The sequence below is a fragment of the Vidua chalybeata genome, chromosome Z (assembly GCF_026979565.1).
Source record: "Vidua chalybeata isolate OUT-0048 chromosome Z, bVidCha1 merged haplotype, whole genome shotgun sequence".
Lineage (NCBI taxonomy): Eukaryota > Metazoa > Chordata > Aves > Passeriformes > Viduidae > Vidua > Vidua chalybeata.
The window spans coordinates 36,416,749-36,441,551 of record NC_071570.1 but is presented as its reverse complement, the minus strand read 5'-3'; the positions used below and the strand labels follow the sequence as shown (position 1 = coordinate 36,441,551).

The following is a 24,803-nucleotide window of genomic DNA, read 5'->3' as shown; positions in this document are numbered from 1 at the left end:
ATTTATCAATAAAAAAGCATTGGCCCTCCAATTTTCACAGTAGTTATTATAGGTATTTTGCATAGCCTGTGGAGTAACCTCTTTTAGGAATTATTTAAATGTTCATTTTCCTTTCATAAAGGAAATGGTGATTATATACAACAACATCGGGTGGTGATTATATACAATATATTTTCCTGTATAACTCAAGAGGGTAGTTGTAGAGGAGTTGCACTCGTATTAATTTTCCTACTTGAAATACATACTAGTTCAAATTTGCATAGAACAAAAGTCTGTTTCCTTGAGCTTCAGAGGTCCCAACTTCAATAATAAAAAGACAGTAAAGTGAGCATAAAGTGACTTAGAAATACTGCTTTTGCTAGAGCAGGTGGGTAAAAGAACACACTCATAAACTAAGCCATATGCTACAGTCAGTGTAGAGTATGTAGCCAGAGCAAGTCCTCCTTTTCTTCTGAATTTCTTCCATAGGCTAAAAGAGACAGCAAGATCTAACCCTGATTATACCTTTGTTTCCTGGTAGTTTTCTAGGTTACTAGCTTTATTGGTTGCTAAATTGTGTGGTAATATGGTATTACTAAATATTTCTCTTATAACTTGGAATGTGCTTGATTTCAGATTTTATTTTTTTAAGATTGTTCCTTTACTTTGTTCAGGTGGCTTTTTAGTTACACAGAGAATGCTGGATATGTTCAAACGTCCCACAGACCCTCCTGAGTACAACTACTTGTACCTGCTCCCTGGTGGTGTTTTTGTAGGAGGCTATGCAGCTGCTCTTAGCGGTGGCTATAACATTGAACAAGTAAGAAGATAACTTCATGGCTCTTAGCCCAGTGCTCAGTGTTATGTTTCTTCATGCCTGTTCTGTTAAGGAGTAAATAACAAATAATCCAAGGTCTTTCCATCAGCTGCATGTTCCCACAAGGCCAATCTGAAGCTGATCCACTGTAAGCTTGCAGTTACATAGCTAACATACTTTAAAAGCTCTGTTATTGTTTGGTTTTGTGTTAACATAGCAGGTGCTTTTATTTATTGGACTGTTTTCCTAAACTGCAGTCTAAATAATACAGTAACTACAGAAATCAGTCTTTGTTTTAAATGTTTCTGAAAGTTCAACTTGGCATGACAGTTAAAAAAGGATGGTATCAGTTTTCAGCACAGAGGGATATAGAGGGATTTTATCTATAACACCTTTTATAGTAAACTTTTGTTTACATTTGCTTTAATAGTAAGAAAAATCAATCTATATTGCCTTGTGCATTTGGAAAAAGTGAATCCAAACATACTGTTATGGCAGGGGCTTGTAATCTATTTGTGTTTTGTCAATTATCTGGACATATATAGCTCAGTTCATATAAGTTTGTTTATACTTTTTGCAAACAACAGTTATAGAATGCCACATAATCATTAATGTAGGAAAAGCCCTTTAAGATCAAGTCCAGCTGTCAGCCTTGCACCACCACCATGGTCACCACTAGACCATGTCCTCAAGGACCACATCCACAAGTTTTTTCGAACACTTCCAGGGATGGTGACTCCACCACTTTCCTGGGCAGCCTGTTCCAAAGTTTGGCCATGCTTTCCAATGCATGGGAAAAAAAAAAAGTCCTGATATCTAATATAACCTTCCCCATGAGCAACTTGAGGTCATTTCCTCTTGTCCTCTCACTTGTTACCTGGAAGAATTCCCACCTGGGTACAATCTGATTTTGAGGAATTGTAGAGAGTAACAAAGTCTCCACAGATCTTCCTTTTCTCCAGACTGAACAGCACCAACTCCTTCCTCATCAGACTTGTGCTCCAGATGTTTCACAGCTCTGTTGCCCTTCTCTGGACTTGCTTCAGTGTCTTTATTGGAGTGGGGGTCCAAAACTGGACAGAGGATTCAAGGTGTGGCCCCTCCAGTGCTGACTACAGGGGAATGATCACAGTTTTACTCCTTCTGGCCATACTCTTGCTGGTAGTTCAGAACTATCTGAACTATTTCTTAGTCCAAATTTGCCATAAACAAATTCTGAAACTATCCCTATAATGAACAGGACCATATAGCTTTGAGTTTGTGATAAAAGAAAGGTTGCTTCTGAACTGATGTGGAAAATCGGTTTGGCTCTAGTTAATATTCTTTCTGCAGATAGAAAATTATCATCAAGTGATGGAAAAACTTTATAGATATCACATTTTAATTGGCTAAAAACTCATTCTGTATGACAGTTTCTCAACTTCAATTAAGAATTGTGACTTAAAACACATTCTGGAGAAATCAGCTATTTTGTGTAACTGTCAGAGATGTTTTTTATAGAAATGCAATTTGTCACTACTTCATACTGATGGTTTTTCTTATTTTAAAGGTGATGTATCTGGGCTCAGGACTGTGCTGTGTTGGTGCCCTAGCTGGTTTGTCTACCCAAGGAACAGCTCGTCTTGGAAATGCTTTGGGTATGATTGGTGTTGCAGGAGGTTTGGCTGCAACTCTTGGAAGCCTTAATCCCTCACCTGAATTGTTGGCACAGATGTCAGGTGCAATGGCACTTGGTGGGACCATAGGTATGTGTATGATGAACTAACAATCTATGTTCTATGCATACCTATATGCAACCTGTATATACATAAAATACTGTATAGCTTGCAGGTGAATTGACTAACTGACATTTGTGGCTTATGCAAAATTATTTGGCAAATGTGTGAACAAAATATCGTAACTTTCAGGGCTTTTATTAATGCTTCCCAGTGTGGTAAGGAATAGGCTGACTGAAAAACGGGACCACGTCATCTCTGGTAGGGAAACTTGTGTCCAGAGGTAAAAGGTCTTGCCCAACTTCATACTTCTGTTCAGTTCCTGACCAAATACTGCTAAATTCTCTCTTTCACACTGTGTCTTTGCCACAGAAAACAATGAATTTCTCCATATTTAGTGAAGCTTCTCAGCACATGATATGCTTTAATCTTTCTATTTTTCATGATGCACAAAATTCACATGTGTAACCTTCGGTTCAATGCCATAGCAATTTCTAGTTGGAACAGACTTGTGTATGTGTAATCATTGCACACTGCACCATCCTGTACTAATTTCTAGGTGAACAGCTGGGCTGTCTTTTCTAAGACTTCCCTTCTGTCTTCAACTCTCAATAGGTCTGACAATCGCTAAACGCATCCAGATTACAGATCTGCCTCAGCTAGTGGCTGCTTTCCACAGTTTGGTCGGTTTGGCTGCTGTGCTCACCTGTGTAGCAGAATACATGATTGAATATCCTCACTTTGCCACCGATCCTGCTGCAAACCTCACCAAGATTGTGGCATATCTTGGCACATACATTGGTGGAGTGACATTCAGTGGCTCTCTTGTTGCATATGGAAAACTGCAAGGTGAGACCTTCTATTAATAATTAAATATTTGTTAAAGGGTTTTTCTTCCCCTGGGATTTAGCTCTACTTTTAGACTGCTATGTAATTGGAAAGAAACACTGTATTTTGGACCAGGTAAAAGTTTATAAGTTTAATTTTTACAAGCATGCTTTTTTGTTTCTGTTTAATTTGTGTACAGCTTTAGTTATGAAAGGTTGTCTTCAGTGCTTTAGCATATTATTACTATTCATCTTGTCTAGAAATAAATGTTGCTTTGGCACTACCTGATACTTTTTCTTGAATTCATTTTATTGAACTTTTATGATCACAACTTTGTATTTCTGAGCAGATATTTTGATTGAAACTCTCATGTTGCTGGATTCAGTGAGCATTAATAATACTTCTAGGATTTTTTGCTTTACACTGTAATCTTCATTAAGGTAGGCAACCTGCAATATTGAGGCTGCCTCACTTTAAACCATTCAGTTCACTGTCTATTTTACCTACTGGGCAGACTCCAGGCTTCATGCCTCTTGGTATTTTAGCAAATATGCTTTCTAAGTTAAATGCTCACTAATTCCTGATTCTTATGCATGTGAAGGTTTCTTTATTGCATTTATTTTTGGTTTTGTAAGCACAGAGCTTTTGAGAGGCTGAGGTAATACTTGTACAAAGAATTTCAGGCTGAGAGCTTCCTATTACTAATCCTGTTGTTAACTTTGCAATAGTTCCTTTGGGAAACATCTGTTTGCTTTCTTCAGTGTTTGTGAGACCAGCCATTGGAGGAGGAAATATGACAAAGATGAAAATCTGTCTTCTCTAATAATCTTTTGAAGGATTTGTCAGTAGTATGTATTTCTGATGTATCTCTGCTAAGTAGTTATTAATTTATTTCTCAGTTATTTTTTTTCTCTCCATTTTACCCCCTCAGTGATTTGTGCGCATGTCCGTGGTGAACTTCACTGCCTGTTTCAGCCTGCTTTCCTATTTTTGTTTACTTTTTTCTCCCTTGCATTTTCATATTGTCACGGTATGAAATATGAAGCTTGTCTATACTAGTGAACTACTGATCCTATGGTATGGAAAAGGGTAGTAAGTCACACACTTTGACTCCCCTGGCCGACACCATCAGTTCATTTTTTTCCCTTGAATTCAACTTTTCTCAAATTTTTATAAGAAAATTAAAATGAATGAAATGAAATTACATTAAAATGAATTTTAAAAGAATTTTTTCCCTTAAATTTAAATGAGACACTGTTATATCTGATGTAAGTTATTACTGGTAAACTTGCATTGTTTCAACTCTTTGTCATGTGGTTTGAAAAAAAAAACTCTAGATGAAATAAATGTGAAATAAATGTGACTGTCTTTTTGAACTGAATCACACAAATATTGAACTGCCTTTTCCCCTCAAGTTTCTGCAGATGTGGGAAGCTGTGGGAGTTCCATGTGACTGAGGGTAGTTGTGAAATTAATGCATTTGAAAGCAGGAGTGTTTTGTACTTGGTGTTATCTGTGTAGTCATATTTTTTAAGCACACTGTTTTTGAGAGACTGAGATAATCCTAGTTCCAGCTAAAAGCTTCTTTCTACTGTGCGTCATATTCAACATACAAAGATCTAGAGACAATGTGGAAGGACTTTGTTAAAGGAAAAATAAAAAGGCTTTTCAAAAGGAAAAAAAAATTCTAACTATTCTGGAGCACTTCAGTGAAATTAGGAAGTAGATAGAGTTTAAAGAAGAGTATTTGAGAATCTAGAGGAAGTTTGAATGTCTTGCAATTCTGAGTCAGCTTCAACTAACTTGTTTTATCTTCTACCCCTCCCTTTTTTTCTTTTTTTTAATTTTTCTTTTGCTGAGTTATTCAGTCTTCTCTGAAGGCAAGCAACAGGCTTCCTTGAATGTTCATGTCTGAAAATGTTTGATTGCAGGTATCCTGAATTCTGCCCCCCTGCTCTTGCCTGGTCGACATGCACTGAATGCAGGATTGCTGGTTGCCAGCATTGGTGGGATGGTTCCCTACATGATTGATCCTTCCTACACCACGGGAATTACTTGCCTGGGTTCTGTGTCAGCACTCTCAGCCATAATGGTAAGCTGAGGAATTGTAGAAAGTGAAACAAGTTACACAAGGAGTTTATCCTCCAGTTTTGCAAGTTTCCTCTATACACATTATATTTACCATCCTGAGTCACAGTGGGCATGGTGCCTGCCTATGTGGTAACTTGCAGTAACAAGTAGCAATTGACTTTTCTAGATCTAGCTATAAACCAGAACTGTTCCAGAGAACTGGAATGCATTTTTATACTTTTGCCGCTATTGATTAATAAAGTTTTTTTATATGACAGAATGATACTTGAGAAGACTTTTTGGAAAGTTAATCCCTAAAATACCTAAAAGAGCTCTGAATTTACAGATTATTATGATTTAAGATGATTTCCATTTGTAACTTCCGCCATTCATTTACACCAATGTATGCCAGTGTTGCAAAATTTACCTTGAATATTGCCATTCTGTAAACTGAGTTTTAAAAAGACCGTTCAATATGAATGCCTTAATGGTATGAACAGTTCCATGGAGTTGGTAGGATAATTTTGCAAGTAAAAAAGTGTGACTAAGCAGAGCATGAGTATGGTGGGGTAGCTTTCTGTCCTCTCTGAAAAGGCAGATTTGGTAGGTCCAATCCTCAGCCTGAATACCTACACTGACAATACTTGAATAGGCTCTAAGTAACTTGATAGTTGCTTAGAAAGGTTGTGGATTCCCCATTCCTGGAAGTGTCCAAGACCAGGTTGGATGGGACACTATTTAGTGGGTAATATCCCTGCCCAAGGCAGGTCAGTTGGAACTGGCTGATCTTTGAGGTCCCTTCCAACACAAACCATTCAATGATTCTATATTTATTTTTCAGTGCTGCAGGCTGAGTGTCTTTTCTGGGTGTTCTCCTGAGTCATTGCTGACGTGAAGTATTTTTTTCCTTCTCCAGGGTGTCACTTTAACAGCAGCTATTGGAGGTGCTGACATGCCTGTAGTTATTACTGTCCTGAACAGTTACTCTGGATGGGCTTTGTGTGCTGAGGGCTTTCTCCTGAGCAACAACTTGCTGACTATTGTTGGTGCACTCATCGGCTCCTCTGGGGCCATCCTCTCTTACATCATGTGTGTGGTAAGAAGTCAACAGAAACTCTGCTTGTTTGCTGAGTAATGAAAAAACTTTTTTAACCATGTTTTTCAGGAAGATAAGCCATTGGATCTCAAAGTGTTAAATGTTTATAGACTAGAAAATTCTTGATTGAAACTGTTGGACTAGATGTGATTTTTCTTTGATTGGGTGAGAAACATATCTCAAAACTGAGAAAAGCACCTGCATTGATTTAAGCATTAAGGATTTGAATCTGGGCTCAAAGAAGTATGATTACTTGTGGTCAGCTATTTCTTTTTCATACAGCTTCTGAAATGTGGTTAAATTTAAGCTGGATTTAATATGTAGCAGGAGATACTTCAATAAATGTGTTTGTTGGTTAGCCAGTGATTTACAGTTTGGTTTTTGGAGTGCAGAAACGTGTGCCCTTTTCTTCAGAGCAGCTAATTTGGAGTACCACGGGGTGGCAGCAGGCCTGCACGAGTTCAGTGCTGATGCGCCTATGTGTCATCAAGCTTGAGCTTCATCTCAGTGTGAGAGTTGTATTGTGTTATTAGTAATGACCTCCTTTTCTCTGGAACATTTGTATAGAAGTCTTGTATTCAAAGATGAAGAGGTAATGGTTTAAAGAAAACTGTTTGCAGTGCAACAGCTGCCAGCTTTCTCATTCCTGTTGTGTAATCCTGCTTCATTTCTGCCCTTGTGCTCTTCTGTGATCGGTGCCGCTGTTCTCCTGTCTGATGTTTTCCTCTGGTCAGCTCTGGCAATCATCTTTTACTTCATCTCCACTGATAAATAGTATTGTTACCATGTTAGGAATATTCAGTATCGTTCTTTTTCATCATTCTTGAGGAAGAATTTCAGAAAAGCTTAAAAAGGTATTCTTGTGCAACTACGTGAAAGTGAGTTCAAATGAGCAATTCTGGGAATGACTTGCAAAGAATATTGTTCTTTCTTGAACATTTTCTGTCTCCTTATCAAAAGAAAATCAAATTATGTAGCTCAAATATTCAGTTGTGTACATTCAGGAATTTAGTCCATATCAGAGGAAAATAGTGCTTATGGATAATACAGGTATGAAAACTCTGTTCTTTAAGGATCAAATTCTTGTAAACCTTAGGGAAAATGTGAACTGTTTGGTATGTATTTACCAGTAATCTATCTTTACCTTCATTTTTCTTTTACTGTCTCTTTCCTTTCTTAATATTGCTCACCTCTCTTAGTACTCATAAGAGAGTTTTGAAATACAGAGTTGGTTGGAGGAACCTAGGTAAATAGGAAGACTGGGCGAGTAGTTAGCAAAATATTTAGGCAGTGACAGAGTGGCTTTCCTCAATGTTTCTCTGATTACAGGAAGTTTAGTTTTTGAGGTAGTGTCTAGAAATCTTGTGCTGCTTTATATAAGCTTAGACAACTGAAGTTTATCAACTAGTAAAATAAAAATGATTTTGTATGATTTCTGCACTGTAAGCAGAATAACATGCTCTTAGTCCCGAATTTTTCTTTTCTGCTTTACTTTCTTTAATGGAAATTATTACTTTTAAAAGCAAAGTTATAATCAGGGGATTCAGTATCATTGTCTTGAAGCTGCATTTCCGGAGAAGGAAATGCTCAAGAGTTTCAATAAATTCTGCTCTTGGTGTTTCAATCTGTGCTAATGAAGCAAAAGTTTCCCCTTCCCAGTTTTTGTCTGTTTTTGTTTGTTTGTTTGTTTGTTTTTGTTTGCTACTTTTTAGTATGATTTCTGTCAAAACTAGTATATTTATTAATACTTACCTAGCACAGGTAAAGACGTATTTGTGGCAAAACCTTAATAGTTAAGCCTTATTTTTACAACATTTTTCAAATAATTTTTGTGATAAAATTGTAGCTTAGTTATCCAAAGGCAGTCCAGCTAATCTCTTAAAGCTTCATTTGGTAAATGAGTTAAGGACAGAGGATTTAACTTCAAAAAGCAAAGGCCTGTACTGTTTGCTTATCCTGTGAATTGTGACTCTCTTAAGACATCAACGCAATACATCTTCTTCAGATGTGTTAGTCTTAAAAATTGTATGCTGGCTATTCCTGTGGACTAGCTGTGAAATTTCTGTGGGCACAGTGGAAGCACTTGCAGTTTTCAGGAATCAGGTATTTGATTTTCCCTGGACTGTAAGCTCATGTAACCATTGTTGTTACTTGTCTACTCACAGCACAAAGGACTTTTTGCCACTTGCTGGATTATCAGTGAGTGATGAAGCCTGCACTTTATACCTCTATATTTGTGATCTGTGAGGGTAAAAAAGGTGGAAGAGGCTGCAGAAGAGTTGTCACTCTATCTCAGCTATGTTGGTTAACGATTGCTTGATAAGGTCTTGGCTCTTCTGTGCCTTCCACATTTTCTCTTGGAAGTTCTTGGCTTTTTCCAGTGGAGCCGGGCAAGGGTGCTTCGATCTCATGCTATCTTTTAGCTGATTCTCAGATTTCTAATAATATTTTATCTTCTTTTTTTTCCCCTTTGACTTGGTCTAACTGTTGTCTTTTGGTTTAGATATGCTTTGCTTCCTGTAAGCTTGGCATGTGCAACATCTGCAGAGAGTTTTCTTTTGTCTGTCTTACCTGACACAACTGCTGTAATATTGAGATAGATGCCAAAGGCATTGTATTCCTAGGGCATGCGAACTACTGTGTGTGCTGTAGACAGTAAAAGATGTCAATTTCGCTATGTTTGTTTGCATCCCTTACAGCATCTGAAACAGTAATGATTTACCAGGAAAAACAGATGTTCTAACATCATTGTTCTGCTTAGTTGCTAGATAATAAATTTCAAAGAATGGCACATCTTCTGCGGCTATAGCAAAAAACCTGTGGAACTGCATGATTTGAAATGTCAGTGGAGAATGGACTTCTGGAAGCACAATTTTGTGCTTCCTCCTACTTATATTTGCGTCTCTCCAGATCCATTCCTAAATTTTGTTGTGCTTTCTCAGCTAATATAGAAGATGTATGACTCATGTGTGTAATTAAAGAAGCATTTTATCCTCTTCCTTTCCTGCTTATAAAGTTTTTTCTCCCCTAAAGTTTTGCCTATTTCCAGTTATTGACAGATATTGCTTTGGGACCACAGTCACAAGTAGACGTGCCAAAGAAAGCATTTAGCCAATGGCTTTTCCTGGCTATGTGTCTAATGGAGCCAGATTTTCAGGGTGTGTTCTCCTCTTAAACATTCTAGTTAAAATCTCTTGTTTTCCTTTGGTGGGCTGCCAGTAAGTCAATGGCCCCCTTCAGTCCTTTACAATGTGGCTGGTTTTGTGTGGCTGATTAGCTGCTTTTGTGTTTTCCTTTCTTGTTGCTGTAGCAGTTTTGCTTCAGTACTACCTGTAAGAGCTTTGTGGATTCCATGCTGTCTGTATTCCATGGAGCAGTGCTGTGCTTTCATGTTGAATTGGTTAAAAACTATGGAAAGTATCTTGCAAAAATGTGTGTGTGTGTATACAAATGTAAAAAAAAAAATTAGAAACTCTGTCATCAAACATGCATTCTATCATAGTCTTCTCTTTTAAGAACAAAAAGAGACCAATATTTGCTATTTGCATAGTTCTGTTCTTTGTTTTGGAGAAATATTGGTGCTCTCCCACTGCATGTGTAATATAATGTGTTCGAAGCTGATTTTTGGTGATGGCTGTGGTAAACTGTTTTAAAGAGCCTGTTTTAAAAGTCTTCGGATTATAAGAAGGAAAAACCACCTTATAAAGACTATTGTCAAGAAAATACATATTATTTATAAATATTTAATATTTATATTTATAAATATTTAATATTTTCAGAAATATTTTTCAGAATTTTTCTTTGTGGACTCTCACCTTTATTTTTTGATTTCATCTTTATATAATCAAAACTATCCTGTCTTTTAGGCTATGAACCGTTCCCTTGCAAATGTGATTCTTGGGGGCTATGGCACTGCATCAACAGCTGGTGGGAAACCCATGGAAATTACTGGAACTCACACAGAAATCAATGTGGACAATGCAGTTGAAATGATAAAAGAAGCCAATAGTATTATTATTACTCCAGGTAAGATTCTCTTGACTTATACAGCAAGATGTTCAGAGGATATAATTTAAAAAAAAATACCCCAACCAAACAAAAACACAAAACAAACCAAAAAAAGGTAGCAGCAAAGAGGTAGCAGCATGGCAGCAGCTTATCAAATGTTGACTGGGTCCATATGATTTGTTTTTGTTCCCTGGTCAGGTATCGTTCCCCTGTGCAGAGATGCGTGCCACTTCATTTTTCTTTGTGCATGTGTCTTCAAAGTTTGTCATTTTTATTTGCATTTTAAATTCTTCAGAACAAAGATTATCTTTTGTAAATTAGGCTTACACCACAACAGCAGTACACAAAATTAACTGAGTTTCCAAGCACAACTATAGTACCAGTGGTACCAGTTGTACTAACAGGTCTGTTAAATCCTGAAAGACAGGATTTTGTTTACACTTCTCATGTACTTGCTCAATTCTACACTGGTTTATTAAAAAGAAAGGCCAAAAACCCCCGTCCAAAATTTAGTTAATATAAATACTGTAATTAAAGTAAAAAAACCCAACCTGAAAACCAAAACCTGAATTGTCTGAAATGATTATGTTGGCTGTTCATGTCATTTAGTAGTACGTTCCCTGAAAGGAAAACTCAGGTAGGGGACAGTTCAAGACTTCTCCTTCAACTGAAAGGCATGACTATCAGGTTAAACTCATTTTAGCACTGGAATGTGAAGAATGCTAAAATACGAAGTTATCTTTCATTTTGCTTTAAAGAGACCATCAGTGAGGTAAGGTTCTAATTTGGGAAGCTACCTTTGTTTCTAAGGAAGCTTGCCATCATCTTCAAGGAGTTGGCTCTTTCTCTTGTGGTCAGACCTTGAGGACATTAATAATATATGCTTGTTATTTTTCTCCTGGGTATAGTTGCTCTGATGAATTAGCTCAGAGAGACTGAAAAGATTATTTGCTGCTAAAAGCCATATCCAGCTACTAGACTTGCATTATGCAGATTGAAATTCTGTTGAAGATAATGGTTGTGAAGTAACCTGACAGTTGCCCTTTTATCAGTTTTTCAAAATACCTGCCTGGAAATCCTTTTCTGGTAGAGAAAGGAATGTGTCTTTTTGTGAAGGCGAAATAAGTGCTTTTGTTGTTTGACTGGTCAAATCACTGCACTATAAGTGGTCAGGAGATCAAAAAAGAGATTAATTAGAGTGGTTAGGCTGGCAATGTATGAGAATCTGATGTGTGTTTTTTAAATTTCTTTCATTTATTTTTAATTATGAGAGCATCTCTTTGTGTGGAAGGTACACTTATTGTCTGCATCTAGTCTTTCTGCACTAAAACAGGAAAATAGGTTAAAATTTTGAAATTCTTTCAGGTTATGGTTTGTGTGCAGCAAAAGCTCAGTACCCAATAGCTGATCTGGTAAAGATGTTGAGAGAACAAAGGAAAAATGTCAGGTAAGTGCTTTCCTTAATGAAAAGTATTACAGGTGATTTGGTTTTTTCATTCCATTAAAGCCACAAAAAGTCTCAGTTTTGGTTTAACCTTTTTTTTTCAGCATTGACAGAGGCACAGAATAGCAAAGTTAAAGACATCTCTGGAGATTGTGTAGTTCATCCAGCCCCCTTGCTCAGACCAGAATCAACTGGAGAAGCTGTCTAGAATCTTGTCCAATTGGATTTTGAATATCTTGTCTCTAGAGATGGAGACTGACAGCCTCTTTTGAGTAGTTTCTTATGATGTTCAGTCCTTATCCTTAGGGTAAAACTGTTTTTTTCTGTGTTGGAATTCAGCTGTTGCCTCTTGCCCATTCCCTGGATACCCCTAAGAAGAATCTGGCTCTTTTTTGTTGCCCTCCATCTATATTTATACACATTGATTCCCATAAGATTCCCTTGATCCTTCTCTTCTGCAGGCAGAAGAATCCCAGTTTTCAGCCTCTCCTCTTAAGGCAGATACTCCAAACCATTAAGCAACTTACACCTACACTTACGGGGTTCCTGTAAGATTTTGCTGTTGCAGGCAAGGGTGCTATTAGAGTTCTTTGAGCAGGTCATGAAATGATTATGGGAGTGCATGTCTTCAGTCTCATGAATTTATTCTGCTGGAGTGCTGCTCCAAAAAACAGAGATAATTTTTTGGTTTCCAGTATTGGCCTCAAGTCCTTTCCTCCTTCAGTTTTTCTGTAGACCTTATAGAATCTGAAAGTACTGGGAAGCAAACATTATGTCTTTCTTGCTGATTGTTTGAAATTTTGCTTGTTTTCTAATTATGATAACTTAATATTTAAAAATCAATCGAGGCTCAGTTTTCACTTCAAACAAGGTATTTTGGCAGATGCTGGTTAGCCAGACTCATTCTCTGATTTCCATATGTTTATTTCAATTAGATGGTGACTTCCCTTTGGAATCAGTCCTGTAGTAATTAGGGCTTTTTGGTTTTGTTTTTCTTCTTCCAATACTTTTCCAACCTGATTAAAAAGTTGCATGTAAGCTTTGGCAGCATATTACAGCATTGTGTTGGATAACAGTAGAGTTTTAGGGTTTAGCAGCAATAACTTGTTAGCATTTAACAAGGATTTTGCAATTTTACATATAAAATTGCTTTATGGATGGATTTGTTTGTGCATACATGAGAAATGAGGGTGTGTGGTAGTGCATTTGCTTCCTGGAGCAGTCTTGACACCTTTTTTCTCCATGTTTAGCAGCAGCTCTGTGTATGTTCAGATCACATTTGAGGACACCTTAGTTGTGCAACAAAAAAACCCTTTCATGGCTAATGCGATGACAGTCTTGTATACTTCTGTCTTTCCTTTCAGTGCTTCTGTGGGGTGTTAGCTCTTTTTTGACCAACCTTGGTGAAATAAAAAAAAAAGATTGTTTTTGCCTTTTATGTTGGCTTTGCAGGGGAGAAAAGTGAAAGAGTCCTTGAAATAAATGTCTTATACTTGAAATGAATCAATTTCAGGAAGGGATCGCTGCAGTGGTTACCTAGTATTTTAATGAAATAAATCTGTATTTACAGTTTGTGGTAATTCAGGCCTTTCATCACTTTGCTGAGCTCCCATGGTGTTCATTGAGTGCAGCTGTTGTCCTCTGGTTTCAGTAGGCCTGGAGTGCCTCAGGACCCTAATGCACTCACCATCCAGATGTAGTGACACTCACACACACGCTGTGGAGGGTTGCCAGCATGGACACAGGATTGCATCAGTCTGTAATGCCCATCGAGTGCCAAGAAAGATTGCGACTGTCATATGGTCTGGTTTTTTGTTTCATGGCTCACCACTCATCCAGGGAAGCTGTTGTTTTAATTTGCTTTGCCTATAGCCATAACATTCTCATTGAAGACCACAGATTATATAACATGATGCGTAACCTTTGACTAGGATTTAAATTTAGAAATACAGGAGAGATTTTGGAAACTTTAGACTGTTTTAGTTACTCAGTTGCATAGCTAACATCATTGCTCACTTGAGATGGTCTTGCAGCAGATCACATCTTTAATGCATTAGTAAAGTCACAGAGAAAGCTGGATATTACTGAGCCTTGAGTATAGCTTTCCCTTGTCATGGATGGATAAACACCAAAATTTTTTATAGGCTAAATCCCATAGCCCCCTTGAATGCATTGGCCTTGGAGAGGAAATGGCTGTTCTACAACTGGTGTTGTATTTCTGCAAAGTTAGAAGTAAGTAAATTGTTGAAAGTTCCTGCCTTACTAAAGTTCATCAGCCACGTTATGTTGTTTGTAGAACCCTGGTCGTGAAATTCTGATTTTTTTTCTATATAATAAAACTATATTCTGTAGTAATTTTGTATATAGAAACATAATTACAGTCTAAAACTGTATGTTCTCGTATATGCAAGGGTGTTGATGCTCTCCATATTCACATCCACTTAACTGTCTTAGTTTTTACCACAGTATGACTTTCTTGAGACATTTTCTATCAGTGTGTTTTGTTCTCCTGAATAGTAAGATGTTCTTGATAAGAAAAATGGACTTTGGTATAGGAGGATTCTTAAAATTATGCTTCATGTAGACTTTCTAAATAATTACATAGTTAATAAGTTGATTTTCTAGGAATTCATATCTGAGAGACATGCACATTGACTCTTTAACAGCCTTTCAAAATAGTTGCTGGGAAGTTAGTGTTCTGGTTTGGGTTTTTTTAAACTTTTTTAAAGGTAGATATCTTGAAGGACTTGGATTTTTGTCTTTTGATGCTGGAGAATGTAATTACTTTTGAACACATGAAAACAAGAGTTTTCTACATTTTTGAAAATACTGTAGTATTGATTTAGTATTGTACCTGTGGTTTTAAGTTTTTTTTATTGATACCTTAGCGGTTGAACTCTAATCAAATGTTTTTAGTATTTCTGATCTTTTCTCCACTCCTTAATTTCTTGAAAGTAATAGAATATGTGCATGAGTATCAGTTACACATTTATCTGCAAATTAATAAATAAGACTGATTACCTACAACTGTTTATGGTGTCAGTTTAAAGCCATCATCTCTTGTGTCTCTAAAAGAAAATCTAGAAGAATTTTAAAGGACAAGATGTTAAGATGCTGTCCCAAGCAGGCTTAATACACTTCCTAGCTCACATGACAGATGGAAATGACTGTCACTGATGAGAGGCAGCATAAGAACAATGTGTGCTGGTACAGGTTTCTGGGAAGCTGAGTTATACACAGCACAAGAACACAAACTCTTTACCTGTGTGTTAGTTCTTGGTTTGTTGTAATCAACTTTGGTGTGTGGGTTCTGAATTATTAATGCTGCAGATGAAGGGATAGCTGGAGTCCAACAGGTCTGTTTAGCTCCAGTGCTTTATTGCTGTAGTTAGAGCTTGCAAACCATGCAGTGCCTGATGGCTTCTGCAAGAATGCAGCTGTAATTGTGCACAGAGCTAAAATCCATCTGCATCTTGCCCCTGTTGTCATAAACCATAGTGGCTGGAAATAGGGAGCCAGTATCAGTCCTTATTTAAGTATGTGTAATTTAGCTGTCTAACTTAATTTAAATTTAACTACTTGACTGCAGCAGAGCCACTGAGCTTGATCCATGCCATAGGATTGTTTCCGGGGGCATATGTTGCCTTCAGCATAACAGTAGGTCTAAGCTAGCTGGTCTAGCTCTGTGTATTGATGCCTGTAACCTACAGTTATCCATATGTGTGATAAACATTATACTCTGAGTCATGCTGCACTGCAACTGTTACATGGCAGGATTCAAGCTGTGGAATACTTGAATGATGTACTTCGCTGGTCATCTAGTTTGTTGCTGGCTTTTTTTCACTTCCCATTACCTAGAATAATGGATTGTTGTTTGTACTTACAACAGAGCTGCAGAGAGCTGTCTAAATAAAGTGAATGAGCTGTGCGGAGGTGTAAGTGAAGCAAAACCCTTGGGCAAATACAACATTTAAAATGTTGAGTAAGCTAAATTAGGCACCAGGCAGATGTTACTTTGCTCTGGCCAACTTCAGTATAATGACAGGAACCCTATCTTCACATTGATGAAATGATCTTGAAACACTTCTCTACTGGATTAGGTGCTGGTCTTGTGAGCCAACTCTTTTACTATTGATTATAAGAATGTCATTTAGCCAGCTGTAGTAAAGATAGATAGTGACTTTATGAGCTGTATGAAAAGTAATTTCTATTCTGAAATTTTTCAGTAATTTTTCATGCTATAGCTGTCTTTTTTATATTACTGACATTGTACTACTTTGACCACCTTCAGTCCTTTCTATCCCCCCAACTTCAGATAAAGTGTTTTCTGTGCTGAAAGTATGTGTATGTCAGGAGTTTTAGATATTTAGTCTAAATTTAAAATAAAATTCTGCACGTTTGTATTACTTTAAAAAGTTCAAAATGTAAACTTGTGTGCTGTGTTGTCTTTATAAAACTTAAAATTATTCAGTAGAGGCTGGTTAAAAGAGTTGAATATGCTTGCCTCACGCTGTTTACCTGTGAAGTGTGAGTAGCAAGGTGATGTACACTTACTTCAGTATTTGACAACTGTTGGTGGTAAGCAAGCCCCACATTATGTTGTCAGGGTCAAAAGAAAAAATTCTTGTTGAGTTCTGTGTTTCAGTGAAAAGCCAGAATAATGTTTCAAGTCATACGCAACATGACTGTGACTATGTGTTGTGGTTTAAGATTTCTTCTTGATTTATAAACAAACCAACCAACCTAAGGGAGTTCCTGCTTTACTGATAGCAAAAGATTATCAAAGAAACTTTGAAATTTTTCACTTGAAAGCATTTTTGCCATAAAACATGTTTCCCTTTTAAAATAATTTCTGTGTTAAATTTTTGAATATGAATGAGGTTCATGTTATGAACATCTGAGACAGCATATGTAACAAAATATTCCTGCTGAAATGCATATAGCCTTGAAGAACTGCTGCTGTTAGGAGTTGGAGGCAAGATTGCTGCTTTTGTTAGACACGTTATTAGCCATCAAGGATTTTTGGTACCTATTTTGTATAGTTACCTGAATTCTGAATCCTGCTTTCTATTGGATAGGCTGAGTTCACTCCAGAGGTTTGTAAATGTTGCCTTGTGACATAATGAGAGTCTTAGAGAAGCTATAATTTTAAATTATTCTTTTTTACATTCTTGCACATCCAATTTTGAGCAGTACTGGCAAGCTACTGTCATATTTGGTTAACAGACTCTTAGAAGCAGACTTTTGGGAGTCACTTCAATATTCGTCCAAAAAAGCTTTTGTATGAGCAGCTTTCTCAAACTTTTTGAATACGCAGTATGTGGTTTTAAGCAGAGTCTGTCAGAAGTCTCTAACTACTGATGGTTCCTGCCATAACTCTTCCTGTTTGAAGATAATTTGTCCCTTTCTTTTCTTCTTTCCATGTCTCTTGCCAGGAATGGCAAAGTCAAAGGTGAAATTCATTCTCTTGGCAGCTTAAATTTTGGCTTTCCAGCCCTTGAAATATGATTGTATGTGTATATAGTACTTAATAGAAACCTCACGAGTATTTTGTTTTGTGTATTGCCAAAGCAGCTTTGGTCACAAAGGCACTCAAATAATTTTATTAGACACAAAAGAGAATTTTGTCAGAAAATCTATTTTCACTGCCAGAGGAGTGATGAGTTTTCTCAAGGGTACTTCAAAATAAGAGTTCTCCTACTGTACTGTTAGTGATCATATTTGGTATACTTAAGATCTATCTGCACATGGCTTGTGTTACTGAGTGAATGGTGTGAAACATAAGCTGTTAGGAATTTGTGCTGTATGTTTGCTCTCCTTCTGATTCTAGGTATTAGCCTTTGCAACAGGGTCCGAATGTTTACTAGCTGAATACAATCTATTCCTGTTCTTCTTTAAAAGCATTAATTTTAAAACTAGCTTTTATCCTACTCTTTGACCTAGAGCTTAAAGTTGTACTATATCTAGTATTATGTGGATTAATCATATGTCCTTAATTTTGTTGCTGGAGTTCCAATTGTCTCATGTTTTATTGTATTAATGTTGCCTTGATGATGGAGTGCTCAGTTGCCCATTTAAGGATGTATTTGTACAGTTTTCAATTCACAAGTGATCTGTGTTGATTGGACTGTGACTTGTGGTCCGTCAGTCATTCCCATCACGGTGGAGTTAAAAATAAAAGTATATGAAAATCCATCTCTCATGGCAAGTTGATTTATTAGTAATTCTCTCCTTTCTGAGGAATTCTGAGTTACTTTCATTTAATTCCTGACTTAATTGGATTTCTGTTCAGAAATTTCTCTTCCAAAATCCAAGAATTCAAAAATACAAGTTTTTTCTTGACTATTTTCCTTCTCTTCCAAAGTATCTGTAGACTTCTGAATTAAACATTATCTTCAGCCCCATACAATGTTAATCTGAGGCACTTCTGGTATGTGTGAGCCAGCATTCCATCTAGTGATAGCTTTGGAGATGGAAAGACAGAAAGTGCACAGGACAGTAGGCATGGGTATGCCTTGCTTATAAGGACCAGCAGATTATCAGAAGAGTACCAACAGGAAACAGGTTTACTTCTAACCAAATACGTCTTGGGTGTTTGCAGGTAAACCTGTTTAACATCTCCATTCTGGTTTTTTCAGGTTTTTACTCTTAGGGAACTGCATACATGTCTGAGCACCCCAGGTGCCACCCTGTTGGTCTGTCTGAGGTTTTAGTAACTCATGAGTGTATTCTCTCTAAGTTGTTTTTGAGCTGTTCTGAAAACACTTTTAAAAATGTTTATGCTTAAACTGTTACAGTGTCTTAGCTCTTTACCTTTTCACTCCCCATCCTTTTTTTGGTCCCCTTTTAATTTCCTCCTAAGGTTTCAATCCTGAGAAGGAAGTGGCATGTTAACCTAATTCAGCAAGGCATTGTCTTGTGCTTGAAGTCTTGTTAATTTTTCTGTTGAATTGAAAGTGTTCATACAAGTGTTTCCTGAGTCAATAAACTCATTTGCTAAGGGCGTCTCTAGGTCTAGGAGTAGTTTTGCTTCAGAAAGGTGGCATGGTCTCTTGCCTTTTTCATGGCAATTTTATTTAGTCTGTGGCATTTTCAGTGATGTAAAGGACCTGAAAAACATATTAATGTGGATGGTAGTTTTGGAATTAAAAGGTTCATTTGTAAAAGTCCAAAAGAATCTGTCACAAGGTTTGAAATACGGTACTGCTTGGAAGGTGAACTGTTAAACTTTAACAGTTTCATTTTTTAATTGCCATTTGTGCTTATACTTAAGAACTTCTCAGCCTTCTAAGCCACAGGTGACAATTTTAATGTATAAAACGCAGTAGTCCAAACTTGTTAATGGGGTTCCTTCCCTTTTAGGTTTGGTATTCACCCTGTGGCTGGCCGTATGCCTGGTCAGCTGAACGTACTGCTAGCAGAGGCTGGCGTTCCCTATGATATTGTACTGGAAATGGATGAAATCAATGAAGACTTCCCAGGTTAGCACGTAAGCCATAAGCCATTCCAGTAGATTGGATGATTTATTTGATTCTGTTCTTGGCACTGCACAGGGATTTTAACAATAGAAAGTCAAGCAGTCAAGCCATTCAGTTTTTCTTTGTAGAGGACAAGAGGTCTTTTCTGGGGGGAAAGGTAGGGGAGCTCTTTTTTTAAAATTGCTTGTAGCTGTGAAGTAAATGGCAAATGCTGTGTCTTTATTATCTCTGTTACTGCCACATCCTTGCAGAGGAAAATTATTATTACTTCTTTAGTTCAGGTATTGTGGATGACTTGACCCTGTCATGCACTGCATTGTACTGGCAATTTCTTGCTTTTTTACATCTTTATTTAAAAGGCAGAAGGTTGCTGCTAAAGGTTTTTCAGAAGAATATTCAAAAGAAAAGCCAGGCACAAAAGAATTTGAAAGTGATGTGTGTATTCAACCACATTTAAATGTTAAAAGGTTTTACATTTTGTGTGGCAGGGTGGTCTAATGAGTCCCTTGGAATTGGACTGTGGATGCGTGTAGTTTGTTAGAGGTAGCTGGCAGCACATTTGAACTCTGACATACAATTTGCCTGAGAAGTTTGTGAAATACTTGTGTGCATGCTTAACCATTGGGGATCCTTTGGCCTAGAATGTGCATCAGCCTCAGTCTTTCGATTTCAGATAATTTTTCATCAGTGTTATTTTCCTTGTCTTGCTGCAGAAACTGACTTGGTCCTTGTAATTGGTGCAAATGATACAGTTAATTCAGCAGCTCAGGAAGATCCGAACTCTATCATAGCTGGAATGCCGGTTCTTGAGGTCTGGAAGTCCAAGCAGGTGAGATTAACGGAATTGAATTATCACCTACCTTTAGCAAGCTTTTAAAAACATTGTTTGTAGGATAAGCTAACAGGATTCTTCCACTATTCTGGTTTCTACAAGAAACTTTCCTCCAAGTTGTCCAACAAAATGGTCAATGCTTTCCAGGTGTGATGCACTGTTCATGATTTTAGAATCATCAAGTGCTTCAGTGAGACCAATGATGACTGTAATAGAAAAGATCAATTAGAATGCTTCTACTAGAATGTGATTAGAATAAATGGTGGTCTGCTTACATCCGCAGCCCTGAAACATTTGTGTACTAATACCTGTTTTTTTAAGTTTATAGTTGACAACGTTAATACTGAGGTGGAAATACAAGAATGAATAATATGCTTAAATAAAATAAAAAATTATAATTAAAAACCAACAAACATCCCCCCCAAAAAATGCAAACAATGCATGGCTGAGCCAAGTAGAGTGCTTAGACTGTCCAAGTTGAACCAACAGTTTAGTTACCTTAACAGTTTTGCTCTGATCTAAAGCACATATAGTTGTCTTTCCTTGGTGTGAAATCTCTGATACCTTGTTCTGAATGCAGCCGTGGCCTCAGTTGTTCTGTGGGTTATCCATTCAAATACTCAGTCACAGGCATGTACATTTATCAGCAGTGTGTATAGCTATATATTGCAATTTGAAAAATAAAAACAGACACAGTTAAGATAAAGCTTCTTAGTTTCTCTGCTGAAGGTGCCGCGGTTAACTAATTTGACACTTAATAGGTAAAACTGGCTGCTTTTTTATTTTTTTATGTCCTATGTATGAAGTAATACAGATGAATAGTAAAAAGACTGTTGCACCAAGTATTGATGTGAACACTTATCTGAATTTTATTGCTATCAGGGAATTGACCACTGCAAAATTAAAGTCTCAAAACCCTTCAATGTTATGGTCATCAGTGGACATGCTTGCTTTGACTTTATTACATGCAATAAAGTAAATGCATGTGCAATATCCGCAATCTCTTAATTTGAAATATTTTAACAAAAATTATTTTTAACAAAAAAATGATTCTGAAATTGATCTGGATATCAATTTATCTGCTATATTAAAATCTGAAATACATTTTCTGAGCACCCTGTTTTGGTCAGAGGTTTCTCTTTATTTGTGGAGGTTGGTTTTGTGTTGCCTGTGTTTGAGGAAGGGTGGTGGCTGTGCTTTGCTATTTCAAACATGAACTCTTTATGTGCAGGTCATTGTAATGAAGAGATCTCTGGGAGTTGGTTATGCAGCGGTGGACAATCCCATCTTCTACAAGCCCAATACTGCCATGTTGTTGGGAGATGCTAAAAAGACCTGTGATGCTCTGCAGGCTAAAGTCAGGGAATCGTACCAAAGCTAAATACTGATTTGTATTCTGCTCATATTTACGACTACAGTTTTGTCACAGACGTCACAGAAAATGAGAGGTGGAAGAATCTCTCAATGTCCTAAGGCAGCTAGCTTTTGGAGAAGACTGCATTGACTCCTAGGAGATGTAGTTCAGTCAGGGGATATAGACTTTTAGAAAAAGATGGGTGGATTAGCCCTTCAAACTAAATCTCCAATGAGACAATGCATAAAAGAATGAAAATGTTCTTTTTAAGGTCAACATTGTGCTGGTACAAGAAGGAACTAATAACTCATGGCCATCTTTTAATAGTTACTGACTTCCTCCTCCTTACTGTCTGTACTTCTATCATGGAAATTCACTAAAAAATACTGTGCCAAAACTGTATTCAATCTTATCATCAAAGCTGGTTTTTGGCTTGTATGGATAATGCAACTGTTGATTTCATCAAAACTTAAAAATAAATTTCAAACAGATGCAAGCAGAAGCAAATCCTTGCATGCCCCTTCGAACTCAGGGCATTCTCTGAAATAGATGCTTACATGATTTGAGATCTAAGCATAATGTTCTTTTTCTTTTGGGGATTGTATGGATGCTGTGAATCCGGAACATTTTAGGAAAGTTACTTTTCTTTAAAATACGGTTCCACTTTTTATGGTGCACATTTATGTTAAATAAAACACAGGATATCAGGCACTTGTCAAGTAATCTTCAAGTCTGAGAAGGAAATGTACATTTACTTGCACTGCTTACCTATTTTAAGCAGCTGCTAAATTCTCCATAATTTCCAGTCATTGCCTTTTTAAGTGAGAAAAAATGTGGTCCAGTTCTGCACAGGCAGAATGTCTTGCATACCCAATCTGTTCACAGAGTTTGGACCACAGTGTTTTCAGTTTGTTCACTTAACTTTTAATTGTACTTACCACTTTAGTAGTAGTGATGCTTAGTGATGCTTTCTTAATTAATATTTTTGTGATGCTGAAAAAAACATATTTGAACTCTCCCTCTCTATTCTGCTCTTGTGAGATCCCACCTGAATTGCTGTCTTCAGCTCTGGGCCCTCCAACACAAGAAAGATGTTTACCTGTTGGAACAAGTCCAGAGGTGGCCACTAAGCTGATCACAGGCCCTGAGCACCTCTCCTGTGAAGACAGGCTGAGAGAGCTGGGACTGCTCAGTGGGGAGCAGAGAAGGCATTGGTGACACCTTGTAGCACCTTCCAGTACCTAAAAGGGGCCCACAAGAGGGCGGGAGAAGGACTTTTCACATGGGCCTGTAGTGACAGGACGAAGGGGAATGGCTTCAAACTAGCAAAGGACAGGTTTAGACTAGATGTTAAGAAATTCTTTGCTGTGAGGGAGGTGAGGCATTGGAACAGGTTCCCATAGAAGCTGTGGATGCCCCCATCCCTGGAATTGCTCATGACCAAGGCCATATGGGGCTCTGAGCAACCTTGTCTTGTGGAAGGTTCCCTGCCCATGGGGTTCCAATTGCACCTGGATGATCTTTAAAGTCCCTTAACAACCCAAGCCATTCTATGCTTCTATATTTAAGATGCTGGAGTTTATTAGAATTTTTCTAAATAAATAAGCTATTGTTTGGACAGCACAGAATCATACTAAACTTAAAAGCCAGTCTTTTGATTGTTTGACTTTTCACTAATCTAATTAAAAGCACTGTTTTAATTTCCATAATAAGTCCAGCAAATTTAAATTATGACATAGATTGCTGTTTTGTTTTTATTCTAGTAAGTATCCTTGACTGAAATTCAAATATTTGCCTAATAACATGGATTTGTCATATTTCCATTTCGTGGTCAAGAGAACAAGCATTTTTTTTTTACATCATGCATAGAGACCTCATATAAAATACAGCATTTCTTCTTGGCTACCTCTGTTTTTATGTGAAGATCACTTAAAACACAGATTTTGAACAGGTAATACATTAAAAATGTAACAACATACAGCAGATCTATCATTTTTGCAGATCTTTTTTCTATGGTTTGACATAAAACTTTTCATGCAGGTACTAATATGTTGTATACTGCAGGAAAAGGCTTGTAATTGGATTTTAATTTAAAACACTGTGACAGCTATATTTGAATGTAGCATGTATGGCCTCTCAATTTCATTGTATTCAACCTTTCCTTCACATCTATAAAAAATAGGAGGGAAATTGGAGAAGAAGGAAGACAAAGAATTAATTCTCCATCTCCCTCCCAACTAAGCAAAAGGAAAAAAGGAGATTTGAAGGGATCTAACGTGCTAAGGCTCAGTTATTTGTAGTAAGTAGATGGAACATTTAAATTCAAAGAAACGTACAAAATCAAGAGTGTTTTTCACTACCAGCTAAAGCATTAATTTTTGTCTTGTCAAACAAGTAGTTTGACAAGTATCCAGCTGCAGTATGCATCATGTCTCTGCTCATAGACAGCTAATAAAAGATCTATCTTTTCTTTAAAAAATAGCAAATGGGGGAGGGGGAACACTTTTTCATTTGTACTTGGAGAAAAACCCCATTCTGTTACTTTGGATCAGGAGTACCATGGTTCTCTTTAACATGTGCTTTACTGTGGATCACTAGATAATTGTTGAAGTGCTAATAAAAAGTCAGTTATTTTTCTCTGTTGATCACTGTGTTTGTTTTCTCCTGTTGTTTTTCCTGAGTAGTTAACTAGTCCAAGGTTACTTTTGAAAGTTAAAAGAATCAAGCTGCCACCAAAGGATGTTGAGATTGAAGGCTGTAGTGAATGGAAATCATAATAAAATATTCTTTTTCTTTTTTCTTTTCTAATTGCATTGGTTCTTTACATTTTTTCATTCTGGGTATGACTGACATCTGACTGTAGCAACTTCACTTAGCTTTTCTAGTAAATGAAAAGTGTTAGACAACTGAGAGTGATTGAACAAGATGTGTGTTGCTTTTTTTGAGATCAAAGAAGATAAAAGAAAAACTATAATAACTGATTAGTCTGAGTAGTTAATTTTCCAGTGGCTGCAGTTTGAGATGAATACTATCCCTTTGAGCCAGGTACCATATAGATTTGTTTCCACTGTTTTTTAGTTCTACAAGAATGTTGAGTTGATTGCTGTGATGATTCCAGTTTCTACCTTCAAAGTGAATGATAAGTGAATAATTTTAGCCATCTGACAGTCTGTTCAGTAATA

At 37.0% G+C, this 24,803-nt stretch overlaps 1 protein-coding gene across 1 annotated transcript in view; it reads left to right on the top strand.

Moving 5' to 3' along the window:
- The window catches only part of NNT (nicotinamide nucleotide transhydrogenase), a 42,267-nt gene extending 17,838 nt beyond the window's left edge, over nucleotides 1-24,429 (top strand). The window contains exons 13-22 of the mRNA XM_053932571.1: nucleotides 654-799; nucleotides 2,346-2,541; nucleotides 3,127-3,360; nucleotides 5,271-5,431; nucleotides 6,326-6,505; nucleotides 10,372-10,531; nucleotides 11,879-11,960; nucleotides 19,320-19,438; nucleotides 20,149-20,264; nucleotides 21,499-24,429. Of these exons, the coding sequence (XP_053788546.1) occupies nucleotides 654-799; nucleotides 2,346-2,541; nucleotides 3,127-3,360; nucleotides 5,271-5,431; nucleotides 6,326-6,505; nucleotides 10,372-10,531; nucleotides 11,879-11,960; nucleotides 19,320-19,438; nucleotides 20,149-20,264; nucleotides 21,499-21,648 (1,544 nt within the window). The 3' untranslated portion in view covers nucleotides 21,649-24,429. The remainder of the gene's footprint in view (nucleotides 1-653; nucleotides 800-2,345; nucleotides 2,542-3,126; nucleotides 3,361-5,270; nucleotides 5,432-6,325; nucleotides 6,506-10,371; nucleotides 10,532-11,878; nucleotides 11,961-19,319; nucleotides 19,439-20,148; nucleotides 20,265-21,498) is intronic.
- The last annotated feature ends 374 nt before the right edge of the window (nucleotides 24,430-24,803 follow it).